The sequence below is a fragment of the Citrus clementina genome, unplaced genomic scaffold (assembly GCF_000493195.1).
Source record: "Citrus clementina cultivar Clemenules unplaced genomic scaffold, Citrus_clementina_v1.0 scaffold_3, whole genome shotgun sequence".
NCBI lineage: Eukaryota > Viridiplantae > Streptophyta > Magnoliopsida > Sapindales > Rutaceae > Citrus > Citrus x clementina.
Window position 1 is genome coordinate 19475742 of NW_006262339.1, and position 23964 is coordinate 19499705.

General features: G+C 32.9%; 1 protein-coding gene, 1 non-coding gene and 1 pseudogene across 2 annotated transcripts in view; 2 read left to right on the plus strand and 1 right to left on the minus strand.

Moving 5' to 3' along the window:
* Positions 1-298: 298 nt before the first annotated feature.
* Positions 299-19288, minus strand: LOC112099657 (annotated as a pseudogene).
* On the plus strand, positions 15433-15539 carry LOC112100624. The gene has a single exon (XR_002906991.1). It is a non-coding gene; the product is annotated as a small nucleolar RNA R71 (small nucleolar RNA).
* Positions 19289-23169: 3881 nt separating the features above from the next.
* LOC18049979 (immune-associated nucleotide-binding protein 9) overlaps positions 23170-23964 on the plus strand; it is a 3551-nt gene continuing 2756 nt past the window's right edge. Inside the window, exons 1-2 of the mRNA XM_006441512.2 lie at positions 23170-23404; positions 23494-23771. Of these exons, the coding sequence (XP_006441575.2) occupies positions 23170-23404; positions 23494-23771 (513 nt within the window). The remainder of the gene's footprint in view (positions 23405-23493; positions 23772-23964) is intronic.

The window sequence follows — 23964 nt, forward strand, 5'->3', positions numbered from 1 at the left end:
CAGTTTTATAGATATTGAGTTTCAGCATAATAATTGGTCTCCCAAGGAGAAGAAGCCAATGATATGTCAGCGTAAGTAATTAAGTTACACATAAACTCATCTAGTTTCATATATTAGTGGTTTCAAAAATAAGTATCAAGTAGCACACACATTTAGTAGATAATGTAGTCTGATTGTAGATCTCGCACTGAGATGCCACAAGCTTGATCTCCAGCATCTAGCTTATCTGTAAACGGGAGAAAACATTAATGCACGCACAACACGAGCGTGTAGAAATGAAATGCGATGGGAGAATTAATTACCTAAGATGGAGTATCTTCTTGTTAGTGTCAGAGTAAGCAGTGCCACCACCCTTGATGATAGGAGGACTGACATGACCCGCCCCAACCTACATGTCAGAATTAAGGTGAATCGTGGGACTAATAACTAAAACATGTGGCACAAATTTAATTCATGAAAATATGTGTAAAATACGACTTTTTCCTATAAACACATAACAACCTCTGTGCATTTCATGAAATCATATATGAATTCAAAACTTGCATAACTTCTGTCTCATTATACATACTGACATTACATGTATATTTACATATAAAACATAAGCAACATAAAACGTGCTCAAAATGCAAGACATGCAGCAATGCGTCTCGTTGCCCAACCTCAATTAACTAGAATTGATCTGCATGAAATCCTGCGGAATCCTAGGAGGAAAAGGGTAAATAAGAAAATAGTGAGCTTGCGGCTCAGTGAGTGGATGTAATATTATATTAAAAATATTAACAGTAATAATTATAATAAAGTATGTGTACTAGTGCTTATACATAAGCATGTAACATAGCTCCACATTGAATACCACACATCAGCAAACATGGAATTCATACATACATACATCACAAACTGCACCAAATAGTACCTAGGGGAAATAACTCTCAATACTCGTCGGGATCATCATCGCACGAGTAGAGTGAGGGAAAAACCTCTCAATACCCGGCGAAATTTAGCTACATCGCTCGGATAGAGTAACCTAACTCTCAATACGCATACGCATAGTCTACAGGGACGAGTACATATATGGTGACTGACAATCACATCTCATGACTCAATCAAACATATAATATGCGTGCATATAATCATAACATGATATTAAAACATAAATGCTTCACGGAATACATAATAGTAATAATAGTATCCACTCACAGATCCTGTTTCACTCTGGGGTTTGCTAGGGCTCTTGTAGGTTCCTGGATTCTCGAGTTCCTTCTAAAATACAGGGTTCGAAAATTAACTGTTAGAATTGATATAATAACTTATACATATCGTGCAAACTATAACATAATTGCTCAAATTTCATAAATCTATTACCCACTGGTTCAACTGGATTTAATCTAACTATCCAGTTCTAATTTCCATATTATTTCCTCTTAGTTCCACTTTATTTCTCACACTCAACTTCTTTCTACTTCTTATCTTCTTTTCGTTTCTTTTTTCCTTCTCTTTTCTCTCGATTTTTCTTCTTTTCTTCTCTTGATTTTGATTTCACTTCGGAAATGGAAGCACAAATGAGAGCTGCTTTCAATTATTTCCAATTATATGTACATGGCCACCGGCTCACAAGTGAAGCATGCATGTCAAATATGCATGTGTCAAGCAAGGAGTGAACTTGGAATGTGGAGAAGTGGTGAAGCAGGCAGCTGGCTATTGCTGTTGAAATCAGCCATGTTTGGCTCTTTTTTTTTTCCAAGCGGTGCAAGACAAGGACTGAAGAAAATCCGAGAAGCTAATGCATAGATTGCATTCAACTCTTACCCAGTCACCATGTTTGCTTGCTGAAACCTCTCCATTTCTACTATCTGAGTTTCAGAAACAATGTAATTTTAATAATGTGTTAAAATTTTGGAAGAGGGCGAGAAAAAATGCATTATACATAGAACGGACTGATTTGCATACCTTTGATCGGAGACACATGCTTTCATTTGCCAGCTCAACCTCCTATGAAATGAAAATGTTAAAGAGTTCCATAAAAGCTTAGAAGAAAATGAAAAAATTACTAAACAGGATTTAATGAATTTTAATTATTAGCCATTTATGCAAGAACTCAATTTTAGCTAGCAGCATTTCATGCTGTTGCACAGAACAGGAAACAGATAAAGCAACAAATTATTTTCAAAATGACATAAATTACATATACTGAACGTATATCGTTAAAGTTTATGCAATTTATTATTGCAAAACAATTGTGTATTGCTCAAATTCAATTATTTTTTTCCAGTCGATTTCATCCATGCATAATGCAATTAATTAATTACCTTCCGGGACCTGATCCTAGTGATGCCTCGCTCAAGCCTATTCTCCAGTTGCTTAAGCTCCTTTACAATTAAAGAACTCAGAGAATCACCCATCAAATGCCTATATGAAGAGTCAAGAGTGAGATAACTAATCAAAAATTCAATTTAAATTGTATATTTTGGCATAAGTAATGAACTATGCTTAATATGAAAATAATTGTTGATGAAATAATTGAAAATGCCTATTAGAATTCTATGACATTTGAATTTACTGCCGCAGCTTTGCTGACTCCTGCTGATAGTACTTTTTCCATGGGTAGCATGTAATGGGAGAAGTTAAATTTTTATTGGGAACTTTATTTTTCAAAGCTAGCTATGTGGTAATAAATGATAATAACTTGTTTTTTTTTCGCCTTTTCATAATAAGATATATTCCTAGCAACGCCTGAATTTATAGCTTAAATTAATGAATTACTTACTTGAGCATTAATCTCAGTAAAAGTGCCATAATTTATTTATTTTATAGCTTAAATTACATATATTTACACACACACGCACACACACTAGGAACAGCAGGTTATATTCATCAAATTAATCTAAAAGTAACTAACTAACCAGATAGCTCAGCTTATTTTCTTTCCTAATGAATTTCTACACTTGGTAGATTCTCAGCAAGTTTAGCAATAACCTTCAGGAACTCTAGATAATCTGGGTCTTTAGTGTCCACATCAAAACCAAATACAGCTTATTACTATAGTTCTTCTAAAAACAATAAGAAGATAAAGAAAATAAAGGCATGCTTGTAATTGTTGAGGTTTTACATACCTTTGAAATTTAGTAGCTTAAGTGTATTGGTAAAAGCCACAACACTTCCACCCAAAAGTATCCTAAGTTTTTTTTTCATAATAAAAAAATTACCTTTAAAAATGTTGCCTTCACGACTATCCTCTCTAGAACAAGGCTAGGGAACACATTGTGATGGAGCATATTCAACAATAGCCTTAAACTGAGCACCTAAACGAGAGCCCAATAACACATATAATTAACCAAACAGAAAGTGCCCTTTTCATTTAAAACAACATAAGCTTATTCCAAGGATTTGTCCCGACCATATCCCCAAAATCGGGTATTTAGCTAAAAATACCCTTATACTCCAAAATTCCTCGCATATGCCTTTTTTAAAGTGTAAATATGAAATTACCCTAAATAAAAACCTAAATCATCTCAAGCATTCACAACCAAGCCGCAACACAACCCCCAAATTTCATTCACGACCAGCCAGCACTATCATTCACGACTAGCGTTCTCCAGGAACTCTGGTGAAGTCGCTTCAGTGGGCTTTGAGGTGAGGTGAACACCAACGATACTTCTACTGCTATTATTTCGCCCTCTTTTTGCTACTTGTTCTAGCACCTAAATTTGCTATTTTAAAGGGAAATTGGCCAAATTAAAGGTGAGTCACCACATTTACAATTGATTTTAGCATATGCTGGTTTTATTGCATTGTTTTTTGTTACCCTATTTTGAATATCTTGTCAAAAAATCAAACTTCAAGTTGACAATCTTGTGCAAAACCCATGGTGGGTTTTAGCTTTGCTTCAAGAGTAATCATCAATGGAACTTTCTTATTGGGGTTTTTAATTCACTAATTTTAATCCTTCACATTGTAATATTTACTTAAGCAACAACTCTATGCATATTTAACCGTTCGTGTGAAGATCAAAATCTGATGTGCCTCAAACCTTAGGATAAGGAACTGTTTGCTATAATTACTAGTACAAATGCAGCTGAAGCTGGACACTTTTTCCTTGTGAGATTCCAAGTTTTTCATTTGTGGTTGAAAGAAGGATTCACTTGTGATATATTACAAAGAAGTAAATCTAGTGCTTATTTTTCGCCTAAATGGAGTGTTGTGTATATAGAAAGGCTGAGAAAATTGATCATTTGTCTATTGCTTCATGTTTAAGGGTGTTATATTAACAAAAAGACAGTGAAGTTTTTTTAAGTCATTCCAACTTCTTCTACCTCCTTTTTTTTATGGATAATCATTACATTTTCTTAGACGTTAGAAAGCTAAGTCTTTGTGAAGTTATATTGTGCACTTTTTATTTAGATTATTTGGCAAGAAATGAATAGGAGAGCTCTTGATGATGCTTACGAGGGACTTATTTTTTTTCTATTTTGTTTTGCCTTAATGTTGGCTACTCGTTCATCTTTACTATAATCCTTCCATTGGATCTAATAAATCTATTAGGCTGACAATTGTTTTATGCATTACTTTATTTTCTACAGAGGCAAAGAATCATTTATGGTTTTTATACTCAACTGTAGTGGTGTAATGCATACTTTACTCGACTGTAGTCGTGTAATGATGTTACTTTACTCGAATTTAGTCGTGTAATGTATGTTTTACTCGACTGTAGTCGTGTAATGTATACTTTACTCGACTGTAGTTGGGTAATGCATATTTTACTCAACTGTAGTCGTGTACTGGATACTTTAATCGACTATAATCGTGTAAGGAAAATTATTCTCAACCCGAATGATGTGTAATTTTTCTAATTGGTTTAGAATTTATTATTATGCAACTTTATTTGTATTTATATTATAATTCAAATATTTTCTTTTTGTTTATGCAAATGGAACCAAAAATCAAGGAATATGAATACTTCAAAGCCAAGATTTCTAACCGATCATCACTAGATGCAGTGGAGGGCATAAAAATTAAACTCTTTGAGGAGCATAAAAGTATTTTCAGGCATTCTTGTTTCGATCATATTTTGGATGTGAAAGAGCTAAAGCTTTTGCTCAGTTACTCCACAACATACTACTGATAGAAGTGAAGTCCGATGAGAAGAAAATGTGGTTTAGGATTGGCTGTTTGCGGTGGTAACATGATTAAATTGCAGTCCATTATATGAGCCCAATCGTGCGAGTACATAATATCCCGCAACAAAAATCAAGGTATTTATGTGTGTGTGTGTATATATATATATATTATTTTTTTCGACTTAACAATAAGAATGGTGATTTCTAGCAATTGATTTATATGAATTGTTTTAGTAGTGATTTTAGAGCATTTTTGTTGCGGTACTTGAAAGTCTTGGCCCATGGACTTGATGTCAATTCATATTGCCAACAAGAAGATGTTACACAATTTCAAAAAACATTGGCTGTTAAATTATTTGGGCAGAGTTCGTTGTTGGTATAGATTCAAATGCTATTGGTGTCAATATGCAAGTGTACACAACAAGTAATATAATGATGAGTATTCAAGATCGTCTCCACAGGGATTGATGTTATCAGACTTGCTACAACAATATTAACAGTGCAGATTTTGTTGTAAATTAAAATAAACCAACTAATGAAATTAATGGACTAATTAAAATAAGAACGCAATACATAAAATACAACAAAGTAAATTATCATGTCAAACTCAAAGATCAAACCAATGGGAATATAGAGTAATTGAGTTAATAAACTCTCTTAATGGTTTTGACTGTTTTTCTAATATTTGGCTCAGTTGCTATAGCATCTGCTACAGCATTGGGCAGAATCCTAATGTATCCTCAGCCGTCGCATGTTGGATATCTTATATTTATATGCAACCTAACAGTGATCAGTTGTTATGCTAACATTAGATATAACATTACACGCTTAGGTTCTAATTACCCTATAAGGTGAATTCCTATATCTAGTTCATCACTAATCTTAGATCAAGCATGACCCTTTTGGAATCAAGTGAAACTCAATCCAAGAAACTGAATCTAAAACCAAATATTGCTTTGATATGTTCTACTAAGATAGACCCTTTTGTGGCTCTTCCTTAACTAGTATCATTAAATGGGTGATCAACTAAAATAATAAATAAAAGTAAAAACTATCAAAACAAAATGCTATAACAAACATACAGCAACACATATTTTCAGTTAATAAATCATCAAGATTGTTTATCACTCAACCACAAATAAATTTAGTTCATGATTTGTAAAAGAAAAATAAAGAACAAAGTTCCAGCCATCAAACACATCTTAATGACTAAAAAGTAAACAAGAAAATAAGAGAAGAATAAGAAGGACTGAGTTTCCAATTGATTTCTGCAAATTCTTCTCTTGTGCATCCCTTAATCTCTCTCTTGAATCTTGTTTTTCTTTTGTTTCTTTGTGGTTTTTCTCTTTGGGTGATGACTCTCTCTTTTCTTTATGATGTGTGCTTCTTTTATAGTTGAAAATTAGGGTAAACGGAAGCCATGGTCACGCATAAGTTAGATTAGGAAATTACAGATCGCAATTATGCAATTATCCCGCATAGAATTTTCTCTGTCATTGTTCTAAGATTGCTATAGCAATGGTTGCTACAGCAACTGCACTGTTCTAGATTTGTTTCAATTCTCTTGTAGTCAAGTTCTTTTCCATCTTTTGCAAGTCTATTACATCAGCATTCCTTCCTTGAAATTTAGGCTTTTGGACACCTACAATTATGCATATGATTTAGCGCACACAAATTATTCTAAATCAAATAAAATTTATTACGAATAAACTAAGATGAATGTTTATGTAAAATATAACAAAAATACAATGAAAACACATTATTTACTCTATAAGTATTATTGATTTAAGTCTAAAAGTGTCATGATAACTCTTATTTCATAGAGTTATCAGTAGTTGAAAGAAATTACATAGTGTCCCACCTTTAAAAACTTCATTGATGTGTCATTTTTTGCGTTACTTATCATGAGATGTAATGGTTACAATAGAGATATTGTTGATATTTGATATCATTAAAGTTAATTTGATATCATACATATGATTTATTTTTTTGTTAAGTATATTAATGAAAGAGAAGATAGTTTTGTACAATGTATGTGATATAACAGGATGATCATATATGCTAAAGGAATGCTCAGCCCAAAGACACGGCTGTAATCGGGTATTTTCACATATACTCGATTATAGTTGAGTATTTGCAAACATATATGACCAGTTGGTATTTGCATTAGTACTCAATTGCAGTCGGGTATTTTCACAGATACTCGACTCCTGTCAGGTATTTTGACAGATACTCAATTGTAGTCAAGTATTTACAAACATACATGACCAACTGGTATTTTCATAGATACTCGACTGCAATCGAGTATTTTCATAAATACTCGACTGTAGTCGAGTATTTGCATGCATGCATGACTAGATTATATTTTCTTATGTACATGACTTCAGTCAGGTATTTTCATAGATAAATGATTATGGTCGAGTATTAATAAATACACACTTATTAGTTGAGTATTATTAGATATACATGACAATAGTCGGGTAACAGCTAAAATACACGATTATAGTCGGGTACGTGGACATAGAACAAAAAAATCAGCTAAATCATTCATTATAATGACAACACAATCAACATATGTTTTAACATAGCAAACTTCAATTTAACAAATAACAAAAGTAGTTGTACATCAAATAACATAGATCCAATACATGTTTGAATCGTAAATAAGTCCTAATACAATGGAAGTTGGTGCACAATCATCATTATTATTTGCATGCTCACCCCAAACACTCGGCTCATGTATTATAAGCTCCTGGTTGCCTCCCTTTGAAAACAACATAAGCCACACAAACATGTTTATCCCTCTGCAAAAAACAAAATGGTAGAAATTTATCAACTAACTATTATAGATATTAAAAAAAATTAAAACAACAAAAATGACAAGTATGTAAGGTTCATAGTAGTATGTGCGCTTGTTTCTGTTTTATTCGGTCCAACTATGGGCTCATTGTTAGATAATGAGATTGGTGCACTGTAAATTAGTCGATTATGTTCTCGAGAACCACACCTACCACACTTACGGTGCAACTTCTCTTCACCTTGTGATGCTATCCTAATTTCTTGTGGCCAACCTTTTTTCCGCTTTTCCACAGAGGGCAAAACCTCATTACCATGCACTTTCTCTTAAACCTCCCATTCTTCTTCTGTGCTAACAAGATAAATTGTTTTCTGTGTATGCTGCAACTTATGCTTCATTGGAATACTAATGAGAACACATATCATATATAGACAATGTTTCTCGATACCTAGAAATAGCTAATGCATGTTGTTGGTATAATTCAAATGCTATTGGTGTTAATGTGCAAGTGTACATAACAAGTAATATAATGATGAGTATCGAAGATCGTCTCCACAGGGATTGATGTTATCATATTTGCTACATCAATTTTAACAGTACAGATTTTGTTCTAACTTAAAATAAAATAATTAATGAAACTAATATACTAATTAAAATAAAAATGCAATAAATAAAATGCAACAAAGTAAATTATCTCGTTAAACTCAAAGATAAAACTAATGGAAATATAGAGCAGTTGAGTGAATAAACTTTCTTAATGGTTTTGACAATTTTTCTAATGTTTAGCTCGGTTGCTACAACATCTACTACAATACTTGTAACACCCCAAATCTAACACGTGCGGAGCACGTGAAGAAGGAGGTTACTCACAAATCATAATCTTTACTCATAAGTTTCAAACTGAAATTCCTCCAATTCTTATCAAATAAATCCATAAATTCAAACGTCTAATACTAAATAATCTCTCCCGAGGACATAAAAATAATAACAAAAGTCTCAAACTCCAAATTACACGTTCATAATAGAAATAACTAAATAGAAACACGAGTCTATTCCTCCTCTTATTCAATGGCAAACGGAAACTGGAAATTACTAACTCCAAAGCTAAGCGCACCTCTCAAAAGAAACTTAATCTGCAAAAAGTAATGACGAGGGGTGAGCCGTCAACTCGGTAAGTAAAACCATTCCTAACACACTAGGCCTATCGATACCAAAAATATTGCAAGCCTTCTTTTGTTTAAAGAATATATCATAATCCATAATTTTCATAAAACGATATATCACAATAACATAAGATAAATTCTTAATAATTCAGAATATTCAAAAGCATATTTACTTACGAAGCAAATCATGTAATACGTATACAGAAACAAAAAGGTTAGCTCATGTCACATAGTGTCACCTATAGTCCCGATGACCCGGCCAGAAACAGAATCAGAATATCGTGTGCACACTCAGAACAGAAACCCAGTACTGGTCCAGACAGATATATCGTATATTACGATCAGAATCAAAATCAGAATCAGAATAACTATGGACAATGAGCCAAAACATTAAGAATCTCATACAATCATCAATAATTGAAATCAAACATAGGTACAAAACATTCGCATCAGTTTCATAAAAGTTCATATCAATAATTTAGGCTTGCATAACACTTTATAAATAAAATCATAAAAGTAGGCATGTAACAAAATAACTTACATATTCAAAAGCATTTATAAAATACTTTGTTAAAGAAAATTTAGCTTTAAAACATTTACATAAAACTAATTTTGTTATCAAAATCAATTAATCCTTTAAGTAGTATAAAAACATTTATACTTATAATAATAATATCAAAATACTTATACATATCTAGTATACGAGGAATGAAGTTACTTACCTCGGCAAATGAACTTGAATTAACACACCTCTAAGCTTCTAAGAGCCTCAATCACCTTCAACTCCTTAAACAAATACAAGATATGACAATTAATGACTTATTCTAAGAATCTGATTTTTTTTCTAATTCATTCCCGTGCAGGTCTGATTCTCAGAATTTTAACTCTTAATCTAAAACTCAGAATGATATAATATCCTATGGAACTATTCTGGACATCCATGAGTACCCCATGTACAATTTACAAGAGGATCCAATATCAAAAACATTTTAAAAACTATTTACTTCTCGGCAAACTCGAAACTGTTTTCACATAATCTAAACCAAACAGGACGGGGCCCGTGATTTTTATAAAATAAAATACTAATCAGAAAATTATAAAATTAAAAATGGGAATCCTAGACACATATATTAACCTACATATAAACTTTCATAATTTTCCGAGTTCATTAGATGGTACAAATAGTCTTGTGAATCCGATCGCAATGCTGGAATCGCAGTTTTCCAGTGCAGTGGTTTCTATTTCGAAAATACATATAAAATTCAAAACGAAGTCGAATTCAATGAAATAAAATTTAATCAAGAAGCCCTACATGTCTAGTTTCCAGAAATATAAATTTTATAAGAAAATTCTTTCAGTAAATATAGCTTTAAATTCGAGATACTCATGCTGTCCAGAATTATCCTGTGCTTAAAACGTCAAGGATTGATTAACTAAACTCATAATAAATCAAAACCTTAAACAAAACCTAAATATATTCTATACCATGCATTATGATCTACAACCATTAGAATCGTGCCAATATAAACCCTAGCTAGATAGAGTGATTAGAAATCTGTTGAGAACATGGAGAATAACTTACCCGTCGCTTGATTCTCTCCTGAACAATGGTTTGAATCCTAGGATTTGGGTAAGAGCGTAAAGAGCAGCAGGGAAGAAGAATAAACGTTGTGAATTTAGGGTTATGGGAGAGAAAAAGTATGAATTTATAGGGAGTCTTAAGAAACCCTATTTAATTAGGAAAAATAACTATTTTCCCAAAATTATCTCATAAATAACCTCTTAATAAGGGTTATGGGCCACCCATAATTCTCAATGAAAGCCCAATTTCCATAACTTAATATATATGAGAATTTGTGGCGTTACAATACTGGGCATAATCCTTATGTATGCTCAGATGTCGCATGTTAGATATCTTATATCTATAAGTAACCTAACAGTGATAAGTTGTTATGCTAACATTAGATATTGCATTACACGCTTAGGTTTTATTTATCCTACAAGGTGAATCCTTATATTTAGTTCATCACTAATCTTAGATCAAGCATGACCCTTTTGGACTCAAGTAAAACTCAATTCGAGAAACCCAATTTAAGACCAAGTATTGCTTGATATGTTCCACTAAAATAGGCCCTTTTGTGGCTCTTCCTTAGCTAGTATCATTAAATGGGCGATCAACCAAAATAATGAATAAAAATAAAAGCTATCAAAATAAAATGTTACAGCAAACATGCAGCACCATATAAATTCAGTCAATAAACCATCAAGATTGTTTTTCACTCAACTACAAATAAATTTAGTTCATGAGTTGCAAAAGAAAAATAAAGAACAAAGTTTCGGCCATGAAACACATCCCCATGAATAAATAGTAAACAAGAAAACAAGAGAATAATAAGAAGGACTGAGCTCCTAGTTGATTTCTGTAAATTCTCCTTTTGTGCAGCCCTTAATCTCTCTCTTGAATCATGTTTTTCCTATGTTTCTTTGTGGTTTTGTGTCTTTGGGGTACGGCTCCTTTTATTCCTTATGATGTATGCTTCTTTTATAGCTGAAAATTAGAGTAAACGGAAGCCTAGGGCGCACATAAGTCAGAGTATAAAATTGCAGATCGCAATTCTGCAAGTATCCCGTATGAAATTTTCTCTATCGTTGTTTCAGGATTGCTACAGCAACAGCTACGCAAGCCTATTGCATCAACATTCTTTCCTTGAAATTTCAACTTCCGGACACCTACAATTATGCATATGATTTAAGCACACAAATTATTCTAAAACAAACAAAATTTATTAAAAATAAACTAAGATGAATGTTTATGTAAAATATAACAAAAATGCAATGAAAGCACATTATTTACTCTCTAAGTATTATTAATTTAAGTATAAAAGTGTCATGATAACTCTCATTTCATAGAGTTATCACACCCCCAAACTTAAACCATTGCTTGTCCTCAAGTAATGACAACAACACTACACAATCATGCAACAAATAACTTTAACTCTATCATCAAATTTGTAAGGATTCTTCCACCCTTAGATCACACTCCTAATCACGCAAAATAACCATAGTAGTTCAGTTCTAAACTTAGGTTTTATTCTGTCCAAAGTGTGTGTGTGCCACTTTTATCAAGTTCTAGAGGTGCTACAGCATTACACAGACATTGCATATAATTCAGAGGTAGAATACAAATATATTCACATATGGGTGAGCAGAATTCACAAATAAACTCAAATTGTGCTACAACAAAAATAAATTTTTTTTCACTTAAAGTCTTTTCAATGTATCATTGATTTTTCATGTGAATGTCGATCACTTGTAATGATGACACCCAATTACTCAACCAATGCACAAATCAGAGTTGCTTAGCAATGCTCATAACATAGTCTTATCTAAAGATATCTTTAACTCAAGGCTGAACATGAGACTCATGAACAGACCTGGCAACTCAATATCCTAGATAGAGGATCTTTTTTTTTTTTTTATAGTTGCTACAACAATGCTCATAACTCTTGTTGCCTTTGGACTAAAGTCTACATATGGGGTGCATACTTTGCCCTGGTTACTCAGCAATTTAAGTCATTAGAGCAAAATTTATTTCATAACAAGCATAGTACACAAAACTTTTCCCCCAAACTTGAGATATTTTCTACTCTTTTTGGTTTTCTTGGCTCTGCTACAGTATTCTCATAAAACTCAACCAAAGTCTAAATGTCGAGACATAATTTCAACCTCCCTCTCTAACTATCTCTATTTGGCATTCTCATAAACACTGAATAACACTCAATTTATCTTCATTAGGTTTTCAAATCCATACACAAATATCATATAACATAGCTTCACATAACACACAACACAAGCACATGTACTCACAAACATTTTACACAATAACACAACACCCCCCCCCCCCCAAACTTGAGAGGTGTTGTGTCCTCACAAACACACAAAATAAAATGACACAAACCAGACATGCAGACACTAAATAAAAGGACATGCAGAATGAATCATAAAATTAAAACTAAATGAAAGAAAAATTTGGCAGAAAGAAGTAAAATAAACTAGCGGGTAGAGGGTACTCCTCTGTTGCTGGAAGCACTGCTGCAGCACAGGTTGTAAAGGGTCACTTATTCTTTGATCCACTTCTCAAATGCGCCTTATCATAAAATCTTATCAATCCATTTGCTGCTGCAAAAGCAAGAAATGCCTCTGTTGTTTGAGAATCTTATGTTATATGTCATGTTGTAAGTGATCCTGCAGCAATTCCCTCATGCTCTTATTGCCCACATTTTTTTTACTTGCTGCAATTTAACATAGACATAAAAAATTAGATGCACACTTAAAATAAAATTAAAAAAATTAAATAATTTAAAAGCTAAATTCAATGCCTTAAAAACTTGAAACAACTTCCCTTATTAGATTGCCTTCTAATTAGCGCTTGATTTTAGGTCTTTCAGCCGAACCTTTCTTGTTTGCTTAACCTGGATCCTTCTGTAGGTTGTTCACATTAGCTCCTATATGGTGCTTCACTTTCCGCCGATTAACCTTGAATTCTTGTTGGTCTGGAGTGAGTTCCCTTTGTTGGATTTGCTTGTCAATTCTGAAGGGTTGCTTCTCCCATGACCATGTTATGTTAGCTGCTCCACGATCTTTATCATCAAGTTTTCAAATGTTACAGCATTGATTTCTTTCTTACTGCAGCAACTATGTAATCTTTCTGCTACAACAAAGTCCACAACACTAATAAAATTACAATCTTCAATCTCATCAGGACTCTTCATGGCATCCAGCACATTGAATGTAACTTGTTGGTCATGCATCCTCATGGTTAATTCTCCTTTTTGAACATCAATTAAAGTCTTTCCCGTGGCTAAGAAAGGTCTCCCTAGAATGATTGGCACTTCTTTGCCTGCCTCAAAGTCTAGCACAATAAAATCCACTGGAAAAATAAATTTATCCACCTTCACCAACACATCTTCAATCTTCCCTTTTGGATAGGCATGAGATCTGCCAGCAAGTTGTAAAGTCACTGTTGTTGGTCTACATTCACTAACTCCCAATTGCTTAAACATTGATAAAGGCATGAGATTGATGCTAGCCACTGTATTTAATGCCTATGGAGCATGAGATTATGAAGCTTTCTGGATCCTTAATCTTCTGCGGCATCTTACTCTGAAGCATTCGGCTGCACTATTGTGTTAGAGCAATTGTATCAAATTCTCCAAGTCTTCTTTTCTTTGTCAAGATATCCTTAAAAAATTTCGCATAGTTTGGTATTTGCTTTAGAGCTTCTACAAAATGGATATTGATATGTAGTTATTTTAGTACTCCCAAGATTTTGCTGAACTGCTTGTCTTGTTGTTGTCTCTGAAATCTTTGAGGAAAGGGTGGTGAATGTCTAAACTGTTGTGGTGCAGTAGGTTGTGCAGACTGCTTCTCTTTTGCTCTACTTGGGTCAGTTGCTATTGGTGTTATAGCTTCTTCACTACCAGGTGCGGGATCATAATTTTCTGCAGATATTTCTCTCTGGATTGAAGTGGACTCAACTCTTATTTTTGGTACACCAACTGAACTATCAACATCCTTTCCAGATCTCAAATTAATCATTTTGCAGTGCTCTTTCCTTTCTCTTCTTGGGTCTTCTGTATTGCTGATTAAATTGCCCCGAGGTCTATTGCTTAATGCTGTAGCAAGCTGTCCAATTTGATTTTTCAGGTTTCTCAAAGATGCAGCATGACTTTGGACAACTACTTCATTCTTCACAATAAATTCCTTAATTAAAGCTTCAAGAGAGCTCAGTTGATTATTGTTGATGTTTCTTTGCTCTTGATTTTGCTGATAAAATCTAGGTTGTTGAGCAGGTCTATTCTGTCCAGTAAGTGCTGCAGCAGTCTAGTTCTGATAACTTCATGAAAAGTTCGGGTGCTGTCTCCATCCAAGATTGTAAGTGCTTGAATATGAATTGTTCTGGTTCTATCTATTAAAGCTGCCCACATAATTAACTAAAGCTGGATTCCCAAGACAATTATCAAATAAGTGTCCCTCTCCACAATAAACACAAGAGACCTCGGTAACTTAGTTAACAGTTGCTGAAGCGGTGGTCATAGCTTTCACTATATTTATTAATGAGGTTACTTGGGCTGACAACACTGTCAAAGCATCTATATTATAAACACCTGCTGTTCCTCTTGTTACAGCTTGTCTAGTTGATGGCCACTGATAATTATTGTTGGAAATCTTCTCTAAAATTTTATAAGCCTCATTGTAAGACTTAGATAACAAGACCCCATTTGCTGAAGTGTCCACCATTAATCTAGTACTTAGGTTGAGACCATTATAGAAAGTTTCCAACTATATACAACAAGGAATACCATGATGAGGACATCTTCTAAGTAACTCCTTAAATCTTTCCCATGCATTACACAAGCTCTCATCTTCAAGTTGATGGAAAGATTTGGTCTCATTCCTCAATTTTGCATTCTTAGTTGGTCTAAAGTATTTCATCAAAAATTTGTCAGCCAAGTCATTCCATGTAGTGATGGAATCAGGTGGAAAAGAATTCAACCATGCTCTTACTCGATCTCTCAAAGAAAATGGGAAAAGCATGAGTCTCAATGCTTCCTGCAATGCTCCAACAATCTTGAAAGCATCACTCACTTCCAAAAATAGCTTAAGATATAGATGAGGATCTTCATAGGGCAGCCCATTAAATTGCCCCACTATTTACAGCATCTGAAACATCACTGGCTTGAGCTCAAAATTGTCGGCTTGAACATCGGGTCTAACTATTCTTGGATGTATGGCTTGAGGAGTCAACACTGCATAGTCTCGAATGGCTCTATCTCTATCGTTCGCCATGTGAATAATGTTGTTGTTCCCTGGTTGCCATTGAACATGTTGTCCATTCATACCTTCATGTACATTGACTGGTTGTATCTCCTCTATAGGGTTCAAGCTTTGCATGTCTTCAAATAATCCATTGCTACAGTAGCTTGTAATTCCCGATTCTCTCTTCTCAATCTCCTTACGGTTCTTTCAATTTCTAGATCAAATTGGAATTCAATAGATTTATATTTGTGCATGCAAGGGTTGCTAGATCACCTATGTCAACAAAATAATCAAATTAAAATAAAATTAAAAATTAGCACCGTTAAAACTAAATTCATAAATCACAATGAATAATCAATTCCCAGCAACGGTGCCAAAAACTTGTTGGTATAATTCAAATGCTATTGGTGTCAATGTGTAAGTGTACACAGCAAGTAATATAATGATGCGTATCTAAGATCGTCTCCACAAGGATTGATGTTATCGGATTTGCTACAGTAATTTTAACAGTGCAGATTTTGTTCTAAATTAAAATAAAATAATTAATGAAACTAATATACTAATTAAAATAAAAACACAATAAATAAAATACAACAAAGTAAATTATCAAGTCAAACTCAAAGATAAAACTAATGAAAATATAGAGTAGTTGAGTGAATAAATTTTCTTAATGGTTTTGACTATTTTTCTAGTATTTGGGTCGGTTGCTATATCATCTGCTATAACACTGGGCAGAATCCTTATGTATCCTCAGCTGTCGCATGTTCGATATCTTATATCTATATGCAACCTAACAGTGATCAGTTGTTATGCTAACATTTGATATAACATTATACGCTTAGGTTCTGTTTACCCTACAAGGTGAATCCCTATATCTAGTTCATCACTAATCTTAGATCAAGCATGGCTCTTTTGGACTCACGTAAAACTCAATCTGGGAAACCCAATTTAAGACAAAGTATTGCTTTGATATGTTCCACTAAGATAGGCTCTTTTATGGCTCTTCCTTAGCTAGTATCATTAAATGGGCGATCAGCCGAAATAATGAATAAAATAAAAGCTATCAAAACAAAATGCTACAACAAACATGCAACAATATATAAATTCAGTCAATAAACCATCAAGATTGTTTTTCACTCAACTACAAATAAATTTAGTTCATGAGTTGCAAAAGAAAAATAAAGAACAAAGTTTCGGCCATGAAACACATCCCCGTGAATAAATAGTAAACAAGAAAATAAGAGAAGAATAAGAAGGACAGAGCTCCTAGTTGATTTCTTCAAATTCTCCTCTTGTGCAACCCTTAATCTCTCTCTTGAATCATGTTTTATCTTTGTTTCTTTCTGGTTTTTCTCTTTGGGCAACAACTCCTTTTATTCCTTATGATGTATGCTTCTTTTATAGCTGAAAATTAGGGTAAACAGAAGCCTAGAGCGCGCATAAGTCAGATTAAGAAACTGCAGATCGCAATTCTGCAAGTATCATACAGAGGAATTTTCTCTGTCGTTGTTTCAGGATTGCTACAGCAATTGCACTGTTCCAGATTTGTTTCAATTCTTTTGTAGCCATGTTCTTTCCTTATTTTTGCAAGCCTATTGCATCAACATTCCTTCCTTGAAATTTCAGCTTCCAGACACCTACAATTATGCATATGATTTAAGCACACAAATTATTCTAAAACAAACAAAATTTATTAAGAATAAACTAAGATGAATGTTTATGCAAAATATAACAAAAATACAATGAAAGCACATCATTTACTCTCTAAGTATTATTGATTTAAGTCTAAAAGTGTCATGATAACACTCATTTCATAGAGTTATCACATATTCACAAGGTAGTTGATAGAGTTGAAATTCCCGACAACTACATGTCTTCTCAATAATGTTGACATGACCAAAAAAAGGTCACCATCTTTAACAATAAACTCATACATATTTAGTGTCACCACTTTATATGTACGAGAATTCTCTTATTTTTTTAATAACTCGTTTTCAGCCTATTTTGTAAGTCGTGTGGCATTGGATCGAATGTTTTGAGCTTGAACTTCATTTTAATTTCAAATTCAGAAATATTAATATAAATAACCCGAGATACTCATTCTATCAATTGTGCATACGTTGTAGAATGGGACACCATGATCCTTTTTGCCTCCGTACCATTAAATCTATAATGGTTGTTTTACTCAATCCATTCACCACAAAACATAATAGGCACACATATTGAAGTCATTTCGTGCAATAATATAACACATGATTATACAACAAATAAAAAAATAAAATCAAACAAGGTATATAACGAAGTGTGGACCCGTTTGCATATATACACGATTGCAGTCGTGTAATTGATAGTTTACACGACATTAACTATGTAATTTGCTAAAATACACAACTATAGTCCAGTAAACAGTCAGAGAATATATTTAGTAAAAAAAATATAATCTTTATACTAACAGAATGTTAGGTGTCATAACAGCCACTATACTTTTCACAATTGCACAACTGCTATCGTGTAAATTCATACATACACGAAAAAAGTCGTATAAGTTGTAAAAATACACGACTCAATAAATAGTCAGAGAGCATATTTTTTCTCCAAAAAATATTTTTCTTGCACTGATAAAATGCTAGGGTCTTATAAAAATTGGAACATTTTTCATATATGCACAATTATAGTATGTAAGTTCATACGTACACAATAGTCCAGTAATAGTAAGAGTACATATTTAGTGAAAAAAAATATAATTTTTGCACCAATAGAATGCTAGGGTGTCATAATAATTGGAACATTTTGCACTTTCACGATTATGTCGGGTGCAGAACAAAATTTTGGAAACAAATTCAGGTTTCAACGAATGTAGTTATAAAATACGTCAAATAGCAGTGATATGATGCAAATGTAATGAAAATGTGAGTTGGTTTATTGTTTATCACAAACCAAACAAAACCCTAAAAATAAAATAATTTCAACAAAATGAATAAATAACACAAAATAAAAATAAAGTTTCAAATACCATATTCATGGGATAAATAATGCACCCAGCTGCAAACTAAAATCTCAGTGTATTGGTTGTTCATGACTGATTTTGGATGTGGAGTGAGTTTTGGTTGTGTGCAATTAAAAAGAGTGAGAAGTAAAGAGTGTTTGAGGTGAGTTGTTTGTGTTTTATATTTTTCTTTAGGGATATTTTAGACAATGTACCACATAAACAGGCATATCTAGATAATTTTCAAGCATGGGGTATATTTAACTAAATACCCTATTTTAAGGCATCTTTAATTAAAAACCCCAAGTTATTCATACCAAATTAAGATTGATAAGTAAAAGCAAAGGACAAGCAAAATTACCCTTTTCATTAACAAACACATGTCCATTCAACAACTCAGCAAACTCAAACACATCTGTAGGCTTCTTCAATTCTTCATATGTTCTTGAATACGTTTCATGCTTGAAACTGTTAAAAAACTAAAATCCAAGTTAAAATAAAATTTTAAAAAAAAGCCCAAAAATCAATCAATTATAAAAACAATGCCTAGATTTTATGGGCCGAAAGCAAAACCAATTGTAACGGTCGTTGAAGTGATCGTGGAAAAGGGCTAAAAGGTCATTTTGAGAGAGGGAAGGAGGCAAATGACGAATCACTACTTTGGTTCTCTGCAATGGCTTCTTCATTTCATCGCATTCAATTTGTCCCGATTGTATTGAAATTGAAAATTGAAAAAGAGTTTTGGTTATTGTGTACCCTAATTTTCAATTTAGGTCGAGAATGAAATTGGAATATCATTTATTGGAAAGTTTTAGATACACATAACCGTTGTGTTTTCCTCTGGGGGGCCTCTGAGCACTCCCAAAGGGGAGATTTATGTTGTGCAAATTTTATTGAACTCACAAGTGCATGAATCTATTGTGGTATACATCAATGGTAACGAGTGTCGATCCCACGAGAAGGTGGATTTTAATTGTGTAGAATTAATTTTCTAAATCAGTGGTTGGATTTGTACTGAAAATGATTTGGATTATCCTAAAATTTGAATTAAAATGGCAAGAATAAACTGAAGTGAAAATCTATTAAATTGACGTACTTGGGTAGCTGAATCTGCATCAACATGCACCATGGGCTAAATATTCCTTATTAGTGCCAATTAAATCATGAGGGGGGAATCCACACCTCATGAACCACAATCTAATCAATATGGTGCTAAGGGCTTATGGTGCCAAATAATAATAACCTTGTACTAGGAAGCCGGTGAAACCAGTGTGGTATCTAGACAAGATTATTATTATTTGTCGACAAAAGTCAAATTATCCACAAAAATTAGAGGGGAAAAGAAAATAAATTTACCAAATAAAACCCATGACACACGTTGAGACGTCACCTTCAACCCAAGCTTGAAAGAAAATTAGCTACTCATAATTGAACTAGGGGCAAAATGGAAATTTATTAAAATAGGTGGAAAATACAAGATAGAGAAGGAATTACAGAAAATAGAGTCCAAAAATGGATTCAGAGATGCCAAATTAGGGGGGAGATTCTCTGTTTTTAGATACATTGAATAAATCATGGCCATCGGATTAAAAACAGTTTGGACGCTCAGGATTGCGCCACATCATCAGTCAACAGTACGTGGTTTGACCACGCGGTTTGAATAGTGACACGGTTTGACCATGCGGTTTGAACAATGATGCGGTTTGGTTGAAAATAATCATGTGTATATGCATGTACCGTACGCACGATTTTTGGTCCACTAACATGCTGCCACGTCACCAATCAACAGTGCATAAGAGTTTTAGTCCAACAGGATCGTGACACCTCATCAGTCAATGCCATATCATTGGTCAATGCCACGTCATCAATCTGTCTATGTGAACAGTGTCGTGAATAGTAACGTAGATAGTACCGTACATGTGAATAATATCATACATATGAACAGTGCCATTTTTCCTTTTATGTTCCTCCTAAGGTTTTCGACTATCCTGAGTTCAATAGTGATATCTGTTTTGTCGTCTGATCTCTCGTTCATTGTGAAATGACCATAATTCCCCTAAAATATATAAAATACTTAATTAAAATAAAACACACATAATTAAATCACAAGAAATTTAAATACATAAAAGTAAGGGTATTAGTAAAACTTGAAGTATTAAATTATGATTTTCTCCTTTATAAATATACATTTTCTAACACTCAACAATTTACCCTTGGGAAACGTTGTCGTGTGGGCGTTCCCTTTGCGAGTAACACGTGTCGATAAGTTAACAAGATTCATATTTCATTGCCCGAGGCAATGGCAATTGATAGTCCCTACTTCCCTTCGTATTACTTCTGGGGAATCTGGGGGTCTTGACGTGTAAATGACCAAAAAACCCCTATAAAGTATGAATGGGCTAATTTAATAAAGGAGCATCCATAATAATGATAATAATGGGAGATCGTCGGTATTCCTCTATTCAAATCAATATATACTAATTACTTTAGTATTTTTTATAAAATATTTAATAATTTTTTAATAGCATAATTTTATAGTATAATTTTTATTTTTGAATAAATTTTTATTCATATTTATTACAAATTAAATTAAAAATACAAATACAAATTAAAATAAAAAATTAAATACTAAAAATAAAAATTAATTATAAAATATTTTCTTGTACTTTTTTATTTTTAAATATTTTTCTTATAATGAATGCATATATTATGGCTCCAAGATAAGTTATTAAAAAAATTACTCATTTGCCTTTTTTTGTTTTAATTTGTTTGGGGAGGGGAGAGTTATATATATTAGTTCCAATAGAAAAAAAATTTAACAACCTCCTTAATAATAAAAGTGACAAAATAATGAAAGGCAAAAGAGAGAAATTGCATGTTCATTCATCTTTTAGATTCTTTTCTTCTCAACTTTCAATTTAAACCCTTTTAAATTCTTTTCTTCTCAACTTTCTATTTAAACTTTCTAACATTCTCAACTTTCTATTTAAACTTTCTAACATTCTTTACTTCTCAATTTTCTATTTAAACTCTTTTAAATTCTTTTCTTCAAACCCTTTTAAATTCTTTACTTCTCAACTTTCTATTGAAACTCTTTTACATTCTTTTCTTCTCAACTTTCTATTTAAACTCTCTTACATTCTTTACTTCTCAACTTTCTATTTAAACTCTCTAATTACAGGCTTTACTTCTCAACTTTTGATTACATTCATTATTCAATTTATAATTTTCATACCTTAAATCCTAAAATTTAAGGCTTTCTCATCTCTTCATACGCAACGCAATCTTTTAGCTCTCTTCTCTTCGCAAGTAAGTAAAATCTCAGTTTATCGCATCATCTCACGGTTTGTTTTCATAGTTTGCTTTCTCCAAATTGCCCTCGCCTTTTCCTCTCAATCTTAATTTTGTTTTTTTAAATTATAGACTCAATTTTCTTTACCCCAGTTTGTAAATTTTATCGGATGTAATGCATAATCATGGGCGACCCAATTAAGGCCTAGGAGGGGGTGCAGCCCCTTCTGAGCCATTAATTTTTCTTTTAAATGTACTCCAAGCCCTTTCTAAAAGTATTAAATTAGAAAAATTTAGACACATTTTTCATGTAACAAAAAAACTTTTAATTCAATGGTAAGAGTTTATTTGATGGTTTTAAAGTCCTGATTCAAATCCCAATAGCCACATTATTTTTTTAATATTTTGTGAAAACTACTTAGAAAAATGATACTTTCATGCATTTGAAATATATAGTTTATTACTATTATTATTTAGAATTTAAAAGAAAGTAATGAAATTTGAGTTTATGAGACTTAAAATGTATTCGTGTGAACATTTAAAAAAAAAACCCAAATTAAATAGATTTTTTTTAACTAAGCCCCCTAATTAAAGTGTCTAGGTTCGCCACTGTGCATAATTGATTGTCGTCATTCTTTTTTCAATAACTTCATAAAACAAGCAGAATTAAATTAAAATATATATCAGCACAATTAATTAATTAATTGATGCTCTTTAGATTTTGTGCTTGATTATATATCAATTCATCATATTTTTATTAAGATTATAAATTTAACTATATGTCGGGGTCTGAATGATTTTAGTTTTTAATATTTTTATAAATTTATTCATGTTCGGTTGGATAATATTTAAAGTAATAACAAATATAGGTTTAATGGAGTGAAATTGTAAGGGCATGGTGACTAAATTTTGTTTCTTATTGTTTAATGGTAAAATCTGAATTCAATGTGAAGCGGTTTGATATTGTAAATGCATTGCAGGTTAATTGAAATCTTTGTTATGATGGGAGGAAGAGTGATTGATGCCGATTCGAAGCCTACTTCTCCATCTAATGGGGAGCGCAATTTGGTTTTAGTTGGCCGTACTGGCAATGGCAAAAGTGCGACGGCCAATAGTATTCTCGGAAAAAGAGCCTTCAAGTCGAAGGCTGGCTCGTCTGGGGTTACCAAAACTTGTGAAATGCAGAGAACCATGCTCAAAGATGGCCAAGTTGTTAATGTCATTGATACCCCTGGTAATTTACTAATGTTGGTGCCTAGATATTCCATTCCATGCTTGTTGATGTTGAGCTGGTAAGTAGATTGATGTTGTGAGTGATTGCAGGACTTTTTGATTCTTCTGCTGACTCTGAGTTTGTCAGCAAGGAAATTGTCAAATGTATTGGTATGACCAAGGATGGGATCCATGCAGTCCTTGTAGTTTTCTCTGTTAGAAACCGTTTTTCTGAAGAGGAAGGAGCTGCAATACACATTTTGGAGTCCTTGTTCGGGAAAAAAATTTCTGACTATATGATTGTTGTTTTCACGGGGGGGGATGAACTTGAAGATAATGACGAAACATTAGAAGATTATTTGGGTCGTGAGTGTCCAAAGCCTTTAAAGGTTTGTTTCTGAACGGCAATAGTTTTCGATAATTTCATTAGTCATTTTGATCAAGTTGTCTTTCTTTGGGTTCTTTTGAGAAGTTTAGACTCCTTTACGGTGGAGTATTGGAAGTTTAATATGAATATATGCATGCTGAAAATACTAGATAGTTATAGTAGGCAGCGTCTTAAGTTCCATTTCATAGTGCTTC